The sequence below is a fragment of the Chionomys nivalis genome, chromosome 8 (genome assembly GCF_950005125.1).
Source record: "Chionomys nivalis chromosome 8, mChiNiv1.1, whole genome shotgun sequence".
Lineage (NCBI taxonomy): Eukaryota > Metazoa > Chordata > Mammalia > Rodentia > Cricetidae > Chionomys > Chionomys nivalis.
The window spans coordinates 20,754,985-20,774,163 of NC_080093.1; the positions used below are offsets into that span (position 1 = coordinate 20,754,985).

The window sequence follows — 19,179 nt, forward strand, 5'->3', positions numbered from 1 at the left end:
TTTTATTTTGTTGCCAAAAAAGATACTTGAATGTAGAGTAGAGAAGAAATTCACAAATAATTTCAAAGACTGTGGCACAGATTTTCATGAATTTCAATTTTACCCTAAATTCCCAACTAGACTAAATTTTGCAATGATGTAATTATCTGAACTTAAATGTATACAGTTTTGTACTTAAATGCCTTAAAAACATAAATGAAACATTTTATTCATTATGTATTCTGTCCTCTCAAAACCATAAGATGAAGAATATGAGATAGATCTAATCTTGGGATATACAGATTCATACATAAAATTGAAGAACTGGGTTCCTGATATGATAAAGAACAGTGGAAGACATTTGACTCTAGCTCTGAGCATTTGCTATTAAACAAAGATGAGTCTGTATAAGATTCTTTGTCCTTGAGGTAAATAAGCCTATTCTGTCTTAATGCATTAATAACTAAATTTTCTTTTATATTTAAAAAGTAACATATCCTTGCATGTGTTTCCCACAATTCCTACAAATCAATCCATTGAAGAGTTCTAGACTGATTATCTCAGCTATTTTGAGAAACACAGCAGGAAACAAACACAAATGTATAGGTGTCTTTTCATACGCTGATATTCTTTGGATATAAGCTCAGATTGCGAAGCTCTCTCAGGTTTTATGTGGATGCAGTTGTCCATGTGGATGCCGTTCTGTTGCCTGAGGTTTCTGTCCTGCCCAGTTTCCACAACCGTTTATCCCCAAAGAAAATCACACAGAGGTCTACATATGTTATAAACTGATTGGCCCATTAGTTCAGGCTTCATATTAGCTCCTATAACAAATGTTAGCCCATTAATCTTATCTATGTTAGCCACATGGCTTGGAACCTTTTTTGGCAGGGCAGGTCACATCCTCCTTCTTCAGTGTCTGGGCAGGACTGGGAGGAATGGGCTTTCTGCTTCTCACAATTCTCTTGTTCTCATTGTCCCACCTCTACTTAGTGTCTGGTTGTCCAACCTATACTTTCTGCCTGGCTACTGGCCAATCAGTGTTTATTTAAAGCATAATTGACAGAATACAGAATTGTCCCACACCAAGACCCACCTTGTTACATAAGACCCATATCTGTCACTGTTATGTGTCTAAGAATTGGTGGGATCTATTACTCTAATATACTAGTGGGAAAAGTGTTAAAATGATAGCTAATGACTTACTACTGTATTCATAGAACAGAAATCTGACATTTTTGATTAGACAAACTTCTCCTTGTAGAAGATGTAAATCAATACAGAGACATCCAACTGTTCAACGTACAGAGAATGAAGCATTGTGTCCTGATCACCCCTAAATCATAATATACTCCTCCCCAGAAAGTTTAAGGATCTTTGTGGAAGAGCGGGGGAAATATAAGAAACTTGTGTGATCAGTAACATCAAGGAATTAGTGTTTTTGGACACACACACAAAAAAAAACCAAATGAACATGAGAACTTACAATGACTGTGACAGCCTGCCCCAAAACTGTGTAGACTCCATCGAATAAAAAGACAACACAAAGTAGGGGTAGAAAATATGAAACCCCAATTCTAGCTGACTAGTTCCTGGCAAGGGGGAATCAATTTCCTACAATAATATGGCTCCTTGTTGCTTGATTGCATGACAGGCCTGAGGCTAGATGAACAACAGACATTGGACTTAATGCTGAAAAAGTGAAAAAAAGAAATCACAAAGTTTGGTAACAAGAGTTAAGAGGATGGTGAGGAGGGCAATGAAAGTTGAGGAATATGTTCAAATTACATCTCCTGAAATTCTCAAAGAATTAATAAAAATTTTGCAAAAAGTAAAACAAATGTATCAAACAAAAAATAATTATTTAAAAATGTTATTGCAGAACTACAGTATTGAAAGCAATGAAGTATTGACACACAAATCAATATCAATACCAATAAAGCATTGATAGCAAAGAGTTAACCTAAACACCTACAGCCAATATTTTAAAACTGAGTTCCAAGACTAAAGGAAGTCTAAAGGAAGAGTCTTTATCAGATGATGACAGAACAACAGAATACCTACATGAAAGAAGGATGCTAGAAGTGGAAAAAAAAAACATGGACCAAGGATGAGCCTCATTTCTTATGATTTGTACTCAAAATTACAGAACATAATATCAAAACCCAGATAAACCAGACATCATCCACAACAAAATGCTAATGCATTCAGGACATAACTGAGAATGTACAAATGACAACCTACAGAATGGAACTTTGTTTCCATGTTATTTATGTGGACAGGCTTCCATGTAGATACATATATAATTCCATAGCTCCACACAGCAAACAGTCCAATGGGCAAAAATATTAGAATTAAAAATTCTCTGAAGACACGAAAAGGCAAAACAGCACATTAAGAGATGTCCATTTTCAATGTTTGTGAAGGAGATACAAATCTAATCAGTCTTGAAGTATTACTTCATACTTACTGAATTATTGTTAATATTTGTTGTTAATTATTGTTAAGTTTTAAAATTACAACTTCTGTCAGCTATTTGGAAAATAGGGGATCTCATAGATATGAAATACCATATTAATGTGAATTTTTAAGCAGTTTCTCAAAAAAGAAAACCATAAAGCTATTATCATTAGACTCAGAAATCTCAGTCCTGGAGATATAGTCAAAGGAAATGATGTCAACGTATGTTAATATAGAGAGAGCTTAGAGAAGCCTCAGGCAGAAATAACACAAATATCCGTCAATGAAGAATAAGTGCATTGTGCTATTAATGCATGAAAATGAAGTTTGCTACAAAAAAGGAGGAAGTACTGAAACAAGATGAACTTAGACAAATGTCCAAGATTTCATGCAAATGCAAGAAAACAGAAATTGGATGCCACATATACTGAGTCTGTTTAGATGATCCATTCATTGTAGGCAAGTCTGGACATACAGAAACCACACTACCAACTGCTAAAGATGGTCTGAAGGGAAAGGAGTGATCAGTAGTGGTGTAGTGTGTTTTATCATGGTAAGGGATTACTTTCCAACGAAAAGGAGCCAGAAGTTGCAGTACTTTGTAACCACATATGGTACCAACATAATGTAAGTGAAACATGTTTACAGTCATGAGATACCACTTTACACTCAGTGGATTAATGCTGTGAGCTATGTCTTGCAAACTAGCCAGGCAACGATGGTGCATGCTTTTAATCTCAGCATTTGGGAAGCAGAGACAGGCTGATCTCAGTGAGTTTGAGGTCAGCCTGGCCTACAAATAAAGTTCCAGGACAGCCAGGACTGTTACACAGAGAAACCCTATCTCTAAAAGTCAGATAAAAGGTAAAAAAATAGAAAAATAGTCTGGCAAAAAACCCAACAACATCGGGTCACTCAGATGCCAGGTTGTTAAGTATTACTACACATAAGACCAGTGGAGTAGAATCAATGCCCACAACCAAACCCAATAATCTAGACTCAACTTTATTTTTCTGAGTTTCAAGAAAATTCAATGGAAAATTATCTTCTCAATAAACTACACAATGTCAATGCAGTTCATGCTGTCAGAATACGTAATAGATACCAATCCTTAATCCCTTTTGTGAAAATTAACTTGAACTGTACTCAAAGCTTCATTCTTCCATACATCTTCTCTTCCCACCACATACCTCTCGTATATCACTCAGTTCTTCTGAAACTAACTACTCTATTTATCCTTTTAAAATAACAACATGACCAAATTTATTTTAACTCACTAGACATGCAGAAATTCTAACCACATAACATGCACATTTATGGTGCCACTATTCACACTGCCATGATAGTTGGTTATTTTCTACTTGATTAGAATTTTTCCCATCTTACCTGCCCTTTATATTGCTGTTCTCAGCTACAATTTTTAAAGAACAGAGACAATGTGTTATAGTTAACAAATTCCCTTTATATTATCAGTATCCATATTGTGCATCCCAACACATAATAAAACTAAAAGTGTTTTTCAAATGATAATGACATAAACCGTCTCTGACAAACATTTCAGTGTTCAACAAACCACAACACACTCAGACAATAAAATAAATTTATATTAATATTTTACCTGCTTTTGTTTAATCAGGTAATAATCAATGAAGTCCCGAGGGTTTGCAACATTCAATGATTCCTGATGCTCTTTTATTCTTTCCAAAAGGTAATTTCTGATATACTCAATATTTTTTAATGCTGTGTGATGACTTCCTGGACAATAGTCAATTAGTGAAGGGAAATTATTGCAGACCTACAAAATCAGAGAGAGAAATATTTTGTTGAGATGAATTGTTTTACTTTTAGTCATGTATGTGGTGTGTATATGGTATGCATGCTTACATACATGTGTGTGCCATGTATGTGTGGGTACATTGGAGGCCAAAAATATCAGATCACCTGAAGCTAGTGGTTTTGGACCATCTAACATGAGTGTTGAAAATTGGACTTAGGTCCTTTGGAAGATCAGCACACAATCTTCACCACTGACCCATTCCTCCAGGCCTTGCCAAAGAACTTTTTAAATGAGGAAATACATATATCCATAATATATAGCAAGACCAACATGGATTTATAGATTCAGAAATGAAGGAAAAATAGCGATCAACAAAAGGAAGAGTTGTTTTATTTCATACATATAGCAATTCTCTGTGGTAATAGAAAGAACTGGGGTGAGAGGGAATTCCTGCCCGATTGATGAAAGATCATGATCAAGTTTCAATATTCATGAATTCTTCTTTAATATAATGATTATTTGTGAAAACTGACTGATGGCTTAAACCATTTATTCTCTACAAGTCTGAAGTATGACATGATGCAAATCATTGTCGTTTACACTTCTTAGTTGATGGCTGTAGTGGAAAGAGTTGGGCAACTTGATTTATATCATAATGTAGCAATGCATATTTAACTCTTATAAACTAGACTATGACGTGGAATAAATCATTAGAAGTGGGTGGAACTCCAAAGACTTTGAAAGCAAAAGTGTGGCATAGCCTTTAGGGGTTCCTCTATGATAACAGGTATTCTTTCTTTACTTGCTTCTTATTTACTTTTGTGTCCTTCACACCATGCATCTCCATCCCATTCAACTTCATATCACCACGCATTCACCCACAGTCCTTAAGCTCCTCCCCCCCCAAAAATAAAATAGAATAAAATTTAAGAGTAAAAAGAAAAGAGAAAAGTTTTATCATGGAAGCTGTAGTGTGACAAAGTGAATCAGGCAGTACACCCTTTTATCCATTTATCATTGTTTGGCAAGCGTTCATTGTGAAGAGTCATTGACTGCATCAGGGTCTCTGTTTCTGCTACACTATCAATACTGGGCCCTTACTGGGAGTCTTAGATATCCTGTCACTACTCTGCACCATGAAGACCTTGAAGCCCTGGTTCTGCAGGACCAGCTCCTCCACATGCTTCAACAGTTCACAAGTGGGGTAAATGTTGAGGTGCATCTACTCATAACCCTAGATCTGAGCCTAAGTATTTGCACTGTTGGACAGTTATTCAACTCTCCCCCTCTACTCACAATGATGAACTCTCTGACATAGTTCTGGCTAGTTCGCTCTGTAGAAGTTGTGGGCTGTGTTCCCGCCCAGCTCCCGCATGGCTAGCTTTATACCCGAAATAACAACACACAAATTGTATTCTTTTAAACACTGCCTGGCCCATTATCTCTAACCACTTACTGGCTAACTCTCACATCTTGACTAACCCATTTCTAATAATCTGTGTAGCACCACGAGGTTGATGGAGGTGGGTCTTGTATTAATCTGTTGCTTTCATTGGTTAATTAATAAAGAAACTGCCTTGGCCCATTTGATTGGCCAGCCTTTAGGTGGGTGGAGTAAACAAAATAGAATGCTGGGAGGAAGAGGAAGTGAGCTCAGATGCAGGGCAGCTCCTCTCAGAGGCAGACGCTATGCAGCCAGCCACCAGGTCAGACATTTTAAATCTTTCCCGGTAAGACTGGTGCTACACAGATTATTAAAGATGGGTTGATCGGGATATAAGAGCTAGCTAATAAGAGGCTAAAACTAATGGGTCAGGCAGTGCTTAAAAAAATACAGTTTCTGTATAATTATTTCAGGGCATAAGCTAGCCACGTGGGCGACTGGGTGCCGGGGCAGCCCCGCTGCTCATATTACTACACGAGGTGGTGGCTTACTGGGAAAGATTCAGCATGTCTGACCTGGCAGCTGGCTCCATGATGGCTGGCTCACTGCCTTCTTTCTCCCAGCATTCTGTTCTGTCTACTCCGCCTATCTAAGCTGCTGTTATATCAAAAGCCAAGGCAGTTTCTTTATTAACCAATGAAAGTAATACATAGACAAATGACCCTCCTCCATCATCACTCTTTATAATAAGGAACTGCTTTCATACCCTCAGAGTTGGTTCTCACATACCTACATCATCAGGGAAGATCAACTGTGTTACCCAGGCTACGTGCAGGGGCCACTCTTCCAAGAGCTGCAGTTGATAAAGCACAGGGATAACTCTCCTAATATTATGAGATTAGGATCATCCCTGCAACCTGCCACAGTTTACAAGGGAGGGTAAGCAATCTTTCCTACACCCATACCATCATAAGAAGATGAGGGGAGGGACCAGATCTCACATATCCACATTATTTAGGTTGGTTCACCTGCAGTCCTGCACCCCAATCGATAGGTTCAATAGAGTCAACTCTGCTTTACTACCTATGGAGGTACAGGAACAGCTTTCTAAGGCACTGAAGCTGGTAAGGAGGAGGATCAGCTCCCTCATACACCACAGGTAGCAGTGGCAAGGGGAGGAGAACATCTTTCCTTAGACCTTACCACCACATGGCAAATTATTGGGTGTGGCCAGCTATTCCACTCTCACAACCTCAAGGCCAGCTCACCTGTGCTGCTGTAAACAGGGTTCACTCAACAGTGCTGCCCAGGACAGAAGCAGGGCCTGCTTCAATGAGTGCTACAGCATGTAAGGGGGAGGGTCAGCTCACTCATGTGCCTCCAACAGTGAGAGGATAATGATAAAGGAGACATCTCTCCTCCAACCATACCACCCCCAGTCAGATGAGTAGTGAGGCCAGCTCTCCCACACTCAGAACTTCAGGGATGACTTACCTATACCCCTGTAAACAATGTCATCTCTACTGTATTGATCAAGCAACATATTGGCTCAACTCTCTTGAGTTCTGCAGTTGGCGGGGACAAAGAAAACTCTTTGGATCTTATGACGTCCTGTACAGCTCTCCCATCTGCCAGAGTCAGTGGGCAGCATCTCTCCCCAATCCATGCTACCACAGGGCAGATGAGGGGCAGATCCTCCAAGCTCAACTTTTTAGGCCTGGCTCACCCATGCCCCTATCAATAGGACCTGATACACTGTGCTGGCACGAGGAAAAACAGGACCCATTCTCCCTAGGATTTCAGACAGTGAGTGACACCATCAACCCTGTACAGCCCTTTCTTCTTGGCCTAACGTAGTTTCAGGAGCTGTGCACATCAACACAGATCAAGGCTGCAGCAAATCCATGTACCCAGACATGAACCCTGGCAGTAGCCATGCTCCAGCGAACACCAAGTTTAGCCCTGGTTAGCAACCAAGTCACCAACCTCAGCCCACTCCTCACTGTTTCACCTCTTCAGATGTGCCTTTCTCCACAGTACATGAGCTGTTCTTTCTGTCTCTCCCATACCACACCATACATTTGCTCACCATAGTAGTGCCTGATTGCCCGGTGCCTTGATTTACTGGGCAGCCTGTATCACAGCCATTCTTGTGGAGAGTTCAGGAGATGCCAGTTCAGTCTAGGACAACTCTGAGATGTATGTGGGCTGTGGGCCACACAGCGTCAAACCACTCATCCTTTCATTTCTACATGTCTATTTGTTAAATAGGATTCCAGCAGACATATCAAACCACTGAAACTACTCAGTGTTTCTTGGCAGATTTCATTGCCATAAATATTCTTTTGCCTTTAAGGGACTATTCCTTCTAAACTAAAATATTCCTGGCTAGTAATATGATAAAATGTGTTTAATAGTCAAAAAGATAAGAATTATGCATAGAAGAATGTCCTGTGAACAACTGGCCACACTTACAGATGTGAATGCAATACTTTATATAAAGAATTCTCTGGATATCAAGTGGAAAACCAAGAGATACGAAACTAGCAGTCTTGAACCAATCTGGAAACTGTCATCTAGTTTTGCTATTTGTATAACAAAGAATTTAGACCTGCCTTCCAGATATTCTTTCCATAATACGTTATTCAAAACTGTGTTACCTAGTCACCTCACTTCTCGGTACATATTAAATTTGATGTTTGAGAATGAAAGACCAAAAATATGTTTGCAGGAGGAAAAGATCTTGACTTCACCTGCATCCAGGGGGAGCTCAGAATCCTGACATTGTCATTTAATTTTTCCATCAAGTTAAGAAAATTCTGATCTTTATAATCAAAACGATTCTGGAAAACAGTAAAGCAGATAACATTGCAGGGAGCACAGCTCAAGATGAATGTAGGATCACAGGGTGAACCTGAAGAAACAATTGGAAAAAAATAACATTAAATTGGACAAAGAGGAAGTTTTGGTTTTGTTAACAGGCAAAGAGTCATTAGAATTTGTAAACCATATTCTATCTATAATTTTCCTAACATCTAAGACGTCATAATATGTAGAATCAATGTATCACTTTAATCTTAAATTTGGTAAGATAGTTGAAGAAGAACAGACCATATCAGATATAGCAATTAAACTATCTAGTACTTGAAAGAAAACAAAAGATTTTACAAACCTGAAATTTTTAGTATTTGGAATAGAATTGTTTCTTACTGGAATACCTAATGACCCTATATCACTAAAATGCAAATAGAAGAGTGTACACCTGAAATATCTGCTGCCACAATGAGTAAACCAAAGAAGCAAGTACTGATCCAAGGAAGGAAGAACCTCACTGCAGATGAGCTCTGGTATTAGAAGAAAAACTGTGGGGAGAATTCTTGAGAATAATGTGTAAATTCAAGAACAGTCACTTCCATGTGGATTTGTTTGCATTACTAAATAAAATGAACTTTCTTATTACAGTTAAATTCCAAGAGGGAAAACAATATGAGGACAGTAATAGAAACTTCCCTTTCCTCATTTCAACAATCAAAACAATGCATTTTCTCCAGAGGAAGTAAACGTAGTACTTGAAAAGAAGACACAAAGTATAACAAGGTCAGTGCTAGATAGAGAGCTGTGCATTCAAAGTAATTTCTGCTGTTTTAGAGGACCAAAGTTCAGTTCTGAGCAGCCTTCCAGTGGCTCATAACTTTCTATAACCCCAGTTTCAGGGGAATAGGATACAATTTTCTTACTTCTGTGTCACCAAATACACAAGTGGTACACACACGTATATGCAGGCAAACATTTATATACATAAAATAAAAATAAACAATCTTTTTAATTAAAACAAAGAGTCCTAGGGGAGGATACAATAAAAAAAAGTGGGAATGGGGTGACCAGAAAGGTGATGGTAGGAAGGTGTGTTCGAAAAACATGTTTCATTCCTATGCAATACCTATATGAAACACACACAATATACAGCATTAGCAACAATAATGTTTATTTTTAAAAAGATGTAAATTATGATTATGTTCAAACTCTACACATCATATTTGAGAAACACTGTAGTTTCTAGATTTCTAAACATTTCACAAAATCATCATTATTAAATTGCTAATTGATATAATGCTTAAAATTTGAAAAATCATAATGAAATTTCTTTTTTATACTTATTTTTATTTGTGTGCATGAATTCACAGGTGTGTGTATGTCTGTACATGTGTGTGTGTGTGTGTTATGTCTGTGGAGTCTAGGAGAGCATGTCAGATCTCATGGAGCTGCCTTACACTGGCACTTGAAACCCATTGCTGCTTCTTTGAAGAAGAATTTTCACTCAAGTGATAAACTGTCTCTTCAGCTCTCAGAACAGTTTCTTCTGATGTCTTTTCTATAGTGAATTGACTTGGAAAAATGATAAATACACTTTACTGGTGTGGGAGAATTGTCTGTATTCTGTCAATCATGTTTTAAATAAAGACTGATTGGCCAGGCAGGAAGTATAGGCAGTAAATCCAGACAGGAAGTAGAGGTGATGCAAGGAGAACAGGAGTATTCTGGGAAAGAGGAAGTTGATTACTCCCAGTTCTGCATAGACCACCAAGGAAGCATGATGGGACCTGCCAGCTGAAAAAGGTACCAAGCCATATGGAAAAAATATATCAGAATAATGGGTTAATATAAGTCATAAGAGCAAATAAGAAGCCCGAGCTAATGGGCCAATCAGTTTTATAACTTATGGAGACCTTGCTGTGATTTTTTTTGGGGTTAAACAGATGTGAGTATTGGGCAGGACAGAAAACCCCAATAAGCAGGCCTCTTCATGTTACAGAATGGCCCCCATGTGGATAACTGGATCTACAGATAGCCTGGAAAGGCTTGGGAAAGACTAGAGTAAAACATTTCAGATTTCAGCCGTAGCAGGAAAAAACCTGCGCTGTTTTTAAATGCCAGTTTTCTGGGCCATCCTGCCAGGGAAAACTCTGATTCTTTAAGCAAGTGGTCCCAACTTTTGAGTGTTGTTTTATGGGCACACTGTTGCAGCTTGCTTCCTGGCAAAGACCTTAAAAATTCCATAGCGTTGTGGCAAAAAACATGGCTATATCTAGTACCTCCATCATGAGGGGGTAATTTCATAAAGCTAAAGAATGGGCTGGATCTAGTAGTCAAAGCCATCATTTTAATCTTCTCCATATTCCTTAGCAAATAGAGAACCACATGGTCAGAAAAAGAGAGATATACAGTAAAGAGTGATTCAAAGAGGAAGAAAACCTCTAAGTAGTTTACAGTGTGCTAAAAATATATACATGCCAAAGATTAAAGTTCTCAAAGTAAAAAAAAAGAAGGAAATAGAGAGAGAGAGAGAGAGAGAGAGAGAGAGAGAGAGAGAGAGAGAGAGAGAGAAAGTAGCTGGTTGTGATGGCACACACTGGTAGGAAGCAGAGACAGACAGATCTCTGTGAATTCAAGGATAGCCTGGTTAACAGTGGGAATTCCAGGACAAAGATACACAGAGAACCTGTCTCAAAAAGCCAAAAGTTAAAAGTAAAAATAAAAGAAATAGAGGTTAAAATAAAGCTGCACAAAAATGGAAAATATACAGAGAATCTTGATACTGTACATTAAATACAGTATATAAACTGTATACTATTATGCTCTCTTTAAATTGTATGAATGCTGAGGAAGGAACAACAGCTACAAAAAGGTATATGCTTATAAATGCTGCTGAATTAATCCAAGATAGGTATTTTGAAAATACCTTGACTTCAAAATTGAAGTCAAAAGGTATGTTACTTTGGAGAAGAGATTTTGCTTTTTCTTTCCACAGAAAATGAGAGGCTCTGGATTTATTCAGAGTTAAGAAATTCAGCTTTGATCAAGGAAGGCCATCTGAGAAATCTCCGGCAGGAACAGATGGCCCAGATGTCTGAGTTCTACATTCAGAACAGATTCAAGACTACTGTCTGAGATGATCAATACTCACAGGATACTTCCGTCAGGACGTGATCATAACTCTAAATTTACTTTAGGTCCCCATAATATTATCAGCACCCTCAACCAGCAGGAAGTAGTCTGGAAAACTACATTGACATTCCCAAAAAATGGACTATGGATATTTGCCTTTTTTTTTAAGAGGGAGAAGTGGTATGGGAGAATGTCTGTATTCTGTCTATCATGTTTTAAATAAACACTGATTGGACAGGCAGGAAGTATGGGTGAGAAAACCAGACAGGAAGTAGAGGTGATGCAAGGAGAACAGAATTCTGGGAAGAAGGAAGTTGATTCCTCCCAGTCCTGCGCAGACCACCAAGGAAGCAGGATGTGACCTGTCCTGCTGAGAAAGGTACTGAGCTATGTGGCTAACATAGATAAGAATAATGGGTTAATATAAGTTACAAGAGCTAATAAGAAGGTTGACCTAATGGGCCAATCAGTTTATAATCTTATGGGGTCCTCTGTGTGATTTTCTTTGGGGCTTGCCGGCTGTGGGGTACCGGGCGGGACAGAAACCCCAACAAGCAGGCCCCATCATGTTACACTTTACATTCAATTTGATCTAAAATTTAAATCTATAGACCTCAAATAAGTATCCCATAAAAATAGTATTCTTAATAAATTATTATACATTTGAATAACAGGAAATTCCTTAATATTACTGTGCATGTGCCAGGGTATGATGTTGCAATGAAGGAGCAGTGACAGCAGTCTGTGTTCTCACAGCCCAGCTCCTGGCTGCCCCCGAAATAACCACACACAAATTATATTAATTAAAACACTGCCTGGCACATTAGTTATAGCCTCTTATTGGCTGACTCTCAAATCTTGATTCAACCCATTTCTATTAAACCTGTGTATCACCATGATCTTGTGGCTTACTGGGAAAGATTTAACATGTCTGGCCTGGCAGTTTCATGGCGGGTGGCTCTCTGCCTGCCTCCTTCCTCCCAGCATCCGGTTCTCTTTTTCCCGCCTATCTAAGTTTTGCCCTATCAAATGGCCAAGGCAGTTTTCTTTATTCACTCAATGAAAACAACACATAGAAAAAAGATGCTCCTACACTGTATGAAAACATGATTATATTGTATAGTATCAGGGAATGATTTATTTAAGTCAAAAACCGTGAAGGATAAAAGAACTTTTCTCATGTGTATACATTTCATTCACAGATTAAATTGATTTTCAGTCTTTGTTTTGTTTGGAAAAATAACTTTAAGTCCTTAGAAATCAAATAGTTAATCTTATGTTTTCAGGTCAGGAACTTCTGAGGTAAGTAGCATTTATAGCAGTAGCAAAAAAAAGTGATTCATTTTCTACAAACACACACAAAACAAAAGGTGTACATGGACAGAAATGATTGTCAGAATTAAAGACAGAATCAGCAGGTTAGCAAAAGCAGTTCATGTTTAGTTTAAGACATAATTTGATTAATAAATAATTTTCTTGTTTTCTCTTTGTGCATCTTTCAGATTTGTTCTGTCATTTGTTTAGATAGAATGTAATTCAAAACAGAAAGTGCCATGTAAAAGGAAATGATAAAGTTGTTTTGTTTTGATATTATTAAAATACTGATGTAAGAAATCCTACAGCCAGTAGCCTTTAAGTTAACCACCCACTTGATCATGGTCTTTTATACTATTTATGCTGATGTAAAGCAAGGGTCCAGCCTCTTTTCTGACTATGGAATTCGGTTGCTCTTTTCCACTCCAGCAGATAATTTGGGACTTGTGAGTCTACCCCTGAATAAATAATTCTCTAATAGTCTCAATCCTAGCTAGTGTGGGATTTCTTTTAAGCATCCATTTTTACCTGATACCTACAAATGGGCACGCTAACGTGGTGGACTAAATCCATATAAAACCTGAGAGGGCTTGAAAAGAAATTCTAGACACAAAATAACAAAGTTTAGCAGCATTTGTCTTTCAGCTGGTGGCTTGCCACAGTCCCTTAAGAGAGGTTTTTCTGATTCAGCTGTAGCAGAAGAAAAAAATCCATGCCATCTTGAAATCCCTGCTTTCTGGGTCATGCTCCAATGTGAACTCTGACTCTCTCAGGCAGGAGATTCAGCTACAGAGCATTTGAATGGGGTTTGTGAGCCAACAGCTGCAACTTGGAAACTTAATGGCAACTTGGACCAGCTATGTGCCTGGAAGTGGGGCAGTGTGTGACTCTTGGAAGGAAAACAGTGAGCAGCTCCACCAGCTGGACTGGGTAGGGCAAGCAGTGATTACCATATATACCCTAGTAATGGCACAGCTTAAATTATAAGTACTTAGCATTTTAAAAAGCAGTCCTGGAAAGAAAAAAATTACAGATATGCAATAAAGACAAATCCAGATGAGTCATAGTTTTGGAGACATGTAAGTAGGTTTGGGAGAGAGGAAAAAAAGTATAGAGTGCCATAAAATAAAGTTATTGTTTAAAAACAATGGTAAAGTCTTTAAAGAGACAGAGTAAAGATAGTCATAGAAAGAAAAATAAGCCATGTGAAAATGGAAAATTCACAGATGGTCTGCATTATGTATATTATTGTGTTATCTTTAAATTTTTTGACTGTGAATGAGCTAAGTACAGAGAGACATTTCATTGTAGGGGCTGCTAAGCAAAACCAGCATGTCTATTATAAACGTATCATGACTTCCAAATTTGGGTTCAAGGATATGGTGTTTTGGAAAAGGGGTTCCTCTTTTGTCTCCACAGAGGATGAGAACTTGTGAATTCACTCTAGGCTAATACAGTTTAATAGAGCCCTATTCCCAGAAAGGTCGCTGTGAACACCCTCAAAAAATTACTTCACCCAACTGCTGACTGAGATGAACCTAGCACACAGGATACACCATTAAAGACCTGATTAACAGTGTCCCCAATCAGCAGAAATCAGTATGGAGATAACTATGCCCATATTCCCAAATAATTTTTATAGTTATTTGTTTACATTTAAATGGGGATATGCTATACAGATGAATAATTTGCTTTGCTATGGGTTTTAATTAATTGATACAAATATAAGGTAAATTTTGCTATACGTTATATGTAGATCCCTGCTATTGATTAAGTTATTGTGTTTGTGCAGTTCATTTAAAAATGTAATATATAATTTAAAAATATAGGCAAAGAGAGAGTCATCAATAATAGTCAAGATTGTAGTCATGTTGGTTAGATTTTCTAGATATACAGAGATGTATTTCAGATAGGCAGATATTCTCCAAACCTTTCAAAGACTTTAGAATATGGCATTTAAAATATCTTAAGAAGTTTAGTACTTCTCATGACAGAGAGACATCTGCTCCTGACAGTACAAGCTACTTCAAGAGGAAGATGGGCATCAAAGAGAATTCTTATGGAGTTTGCTAGCCATTTGGGCAAGAAACTGCTCTCACCTGGACTGTCAAACTGGAAATACAGGACCAGCAGAGAAATACATGCTGAACTTGCTAAAGATGAGATGGTACATCAGTGTTCCTGCTTCATTAAATTCTCTACTAGACATTCTACAGGATACAAAAATAAAAGTGACTGGCAAACTGCTAATATAGGCACAACTGTCTTTGAAATTTCCTGCTTCATGGAAAAGTTTGCTGGATACTATGAGCCTGTAGGCTGAAAATGGATGCCCCAATGGTACAGAAGAAGTTTGGGTGACTGTCCAGACAGCAAGATATCTCTGTTATTTCTAGAGATTTGGAAGTTTTTTACAATGCACTTTTTGCTTACTTAGGTAATATCATATTCTTCTGTAGTCTTTGATGGAGTTGAAGAATTTGGAGTGATAGTTATAGTTTTTCTAAGTTATGACAAAAGATAAAGTAGATATTAAAATTGTAACTGTAATTCTTACTTGATACTTGTTTTGTTATATATAATTTTACTATGTTAAAACCTTCCTTTTTATTTAAACAAAAAAGGGGAAGTGTTGTGGGAGGTCCTTCAGTCTGTGTGTTGCTCTTATTGATTAAAGAATAAAGAATTGCTTTGAGCCTATGGCAAGGGAAAAACAGAACTAGTCAGGAAAACCTAGACTGTATGCTGGAAGAAATAAGGGCATAGTTGAAGGGATGCCATAGAGCCACTGCTAGAATCAGACATGCCAAAACTTTGCTGGTAAGCCACTGCCACATGGTGATACACAGATTAAGTGAGATGGAATAAATTAGGATGGAAGAGTTAGTCAATAAGAAGCTAAAGCTAATGGGCTAAGCAGTGATTTAAATATTATGGTTTCTGTGGGATTATTTCAGGTGTAAGTTAGCCAGGTGGCCAGGAAGACTGCTTTCCTTCTAGGAAGAAAAAGGTGGCAGAATAAGTGGCCAACCTCACCCAACAAAGATACCAACCTTGTACAAAGAGTTTTAGAAGTGTTTCATCATTTTCTATTTTACAAAATAATTGAGGAGTATAGGTATTGTCTCCTTCTTTATAAATTTTTTCTTACAAAAAATCTTATATGTAAAGCCTGAATCATGTCAGGTGAATAGTAAGTAAAGAGACAATACCAAGTAGGGTAGATAGAAAACTGGGGTGTATCGCAGTAGAGTGGGTGGGTGAAAATGATGAAAACACATTGCATAAAATTCTCAATGTAGCAAACAGTTTTTTTAAAAAGACAATACAATTTTAAGATCATGCTATAGTAGAAAAAATAATTGATAAAAATTCTATTACAGTAGGCTAAGAAATGACAAGTGTAAATTATATCATTATTACCTAGGACTGTAACATTGGCCTAGAAGAATCCCTGTACTGCTTAGTTAATTTTTTTAAACCTCTGTAATCCAAGAAAATGAAAACAAATATCCTCTGATTGGGCTCTGCCACTATTATAGATCGCAATTATTGTGTGGTGAAATGATCCACAAAGACAAAATACACTTGTAATGATGGAAATGCACAATTGTTCAACTCAAAACAAAATTATCATGAAACCTATATTCATTGTTTCTGATTTAAAAAGAAAATTTAGAATGGGTGTTATCAACATCACACAAACACACACACACCTTGACTAAGATGCAAATGCTTAAATCTGCACTTACCATTGGTTTTCCTCAGTTCCTCCACAAGGCACTGTGCTTCCTCTTGAACACGGTCCTCAAGGTTCCTTTTGCCCATGCCCAAATTCCGCAGAGTTGTGAGAGTGAAGCGCCTTATCTCTTTCCATCTGTTTCCATTGCTAAAAACAATGCCTAAAGAAATGGAAAAACAGGGTCTCTCCCTACTGCTTGCACTGGCTTTCAGAAATATATTCTCTTTAAAGGGATACCGTGCTCAGCCTACATATAGTGGAGAGGGTCTAGGTCCTGCCTCAAAGCAATGTGCTAGACTTATTGACTCCCCATGGGAAACCTTCAAACTCTGAGGAGTGGATGGAGGTTGTGATGTAGGGGAAGGTGGAGGGAGCAGGAGGAAGGGAGAAGTGGGAACTGGGATTGGTATGTAAAACAAGAAAAGATAGTTTTAAAAAAATAAAATTAAAAAATGATAAAGCACTAGAAAAATATTCTAGGAATAAAAGAGAGATCTGATGGGTGGAAACCACAGAGAGGTCCAACCTGTACCTAAGGAAGAAGTCCCTCCCCTCCTTTCAGTCTTCACTTTCAACAGAAACACTGCACCCCTCATATGAACATGCATAGTTACTTACCAAGGCCCTTACTAATTTTTTCAAATATTGGGAAGCTTCCTCTACCAGCAAACTCCTCCCCATGATCAATCAGAGCCTCCTTCACTGCTTCATACCCATGTAACACCACAGTGGGCTGCATGCCCAAGTACAGAGTGAACACAGGGCCATAGATTTTGGAGAACTGAAAACAAGAAAGAAAAATGGAAATGCTAGCAAAAAAAAAAAAGTCATTTTAATCTCCATGGAGTCAACCTCATTCATACTGATAATATCACTCACTGTATTTTAACATTTTTAGTTAGGCAAAGCTCATTTTCAAATGGTTGTGAAGCCTATTTATATCATATTAGGGTGAATATCAGTTATTGATCACCTACAGTGAAACATATAACAACTTATTACACAATAATTACAATGAATTTCCATTCCAAAACATTCAGCAGGACGCTGACCACCAGAACTCCATATAGGACACACACATGCCTGCTGACTGCCCCCTCTGTCTCAGTGCCTGCCCACCCTAACCACCATCAAGCCTCCCATCTTTCCCACAATGTTCCAGTTTCCCAACTCAGGCAGAAACACCGTTTGAACAGAGACCATTCCACTATGACGTACAGAAGTCCAGCCTACAGGTGTGGAGACCATTTCCTTAACCACAGGCCACTGCAGTCAGAAGACCAGAGAAGAAACAGAAACCAAGAAACAAAACACATATACTACTAAACTCAACTACTATATTTATAGATTTAATGCTATACATCAGATATCTGATGCCATATTTACAGGTTTAGAAAAAAGCAGAGGACATCATATGGTACCTAAAAGGGTCAAGAATAGACAAGGCACTTCTAAGGAGTAAAAATGCTGTTTGAGATATAGCAATAACCGATACCAAATTATAATATAGAGCTATGTAATAGAAACTGTCTGCTATTCACAAAAACGAGGCAAGTGGACCAATGGAATAGACAAAATGATGCAGCAATAAAGCAGCAATGTAAGACCCACTTACTTTTGAAAGGTAAATTTGTAAGTGACCATGAATGATTCTATTGAGGAACAAGATTAGACATACTTGGCCAGCTATAAAAGTAATAAGGTGCACAATGCTTTGCAAGAATTTTGACTTTTTGATTATTTATAGCAATATTGCCTCAAATATTAGATTTTCATCTAAAGCAACTTTCAGTTTATCTTCCTTGTCAAGGTGCTGGAGGAGCACAAAGAATACTTACATTGGTCAAGCATTGGCTGATGTCCTTCACATCTATTTGCAGGAAGTTGCCAAGAACTGGGAGAGGAGTGGGGCCAGGAGGGAGCTTCGCTCTCTCAGAGCTCTGTCTCCAGAGTGAGAGGAGAAGGAGACAGCAGAGGCTGAGCACCAGGGCCACAACAGCATCCATGGAGATCCTTCTGCCTGGCACAGCTGTGCTCAGCCAGCATGGAGCTTTTATAACACTACAGGGTGAATCAACATGTCCTTCTTTGGAACATCACTGACTGGTCTTTCCGATAACCTTTAATCTCTCTCTCTGTCTCTCTCTCTGTCTCTCTCTCTCTCTCTCGTAGACTTTGTTTTTCTGATAGAAATAAAAATAATATGTTTGTTACCCTTGTCCTTCTTTACAGGGTATCCTTTTGAATTTCCGGTTAACAGTACAGATTGCTGTCCTCATAGTGCTAATAAAAATTTAAAAAACATTTATAATGAATAGCTATTTTTGAAAAAAATAAATGAATTTTGAAATGGAAGAAAACACCTCAACATTTACATTCTCAGGTTAGTACCAGGTAGGAATTTAACATTATGGATAATTTGCATATTCTATGAAATATATTTATTTGTCAACACAGTCTTTCTGTGTAGCTTAGGTTGCCCTCAAAATGACATTTCTTTTGCTATATTTTTTCAATGGCTAGAAATATATTTGTGCACCACCATGGTCATGTATCTTTAAAATATTTCTTTCCTAT

General features: G+C 37.8%; 1 protein-coding gene across 6 annotated transcripts in view; it reads right to left on the bottom strand.

Annotated features, from left to right (window-relative positions):
• LOC130880574 (cytochrome P450 2C25-like) overlaps positions 1-18,608 on the bottom strand; it is a 32,798-nt gene extending 14,190 nt beyond the window's left edge. Inside the window, exons 1-5 of one of the 6 annotated variants that reach the window (XM_057779681.1) lie at positions 18,441-18,608; positions 17,221-17,383; positions 16,613-16,762; positions 8,354-8,514; positions 4,062-4,234 (exon numbers count right to left, since the gene is read on the bottom strand). In XM_057779681.1, the coding sequence (XP_057635664.1) occupies positions 4,062-4,234; positions 8,354-8,514; positions 16,613-16,762; positions 17,221-17,383; positions 18,441-18,608 (815 nt within the window). Of the gene's footprint in view, positions 1-4,057; positions 4,235-8,348; positions 8,515-16,608; positions 16,763-17,220; positions 17,384-18,440 lie in introns of all 6 variants that reach the window. The other 5 variants (XM_057779680.1, XM_057779682.1, XM_057779683.1 and 2 more) reach the window with 5 other exon arrangements.
• Between the last annotated feature and the right edge of the window lie 571 nt (positions 18,609-19,179).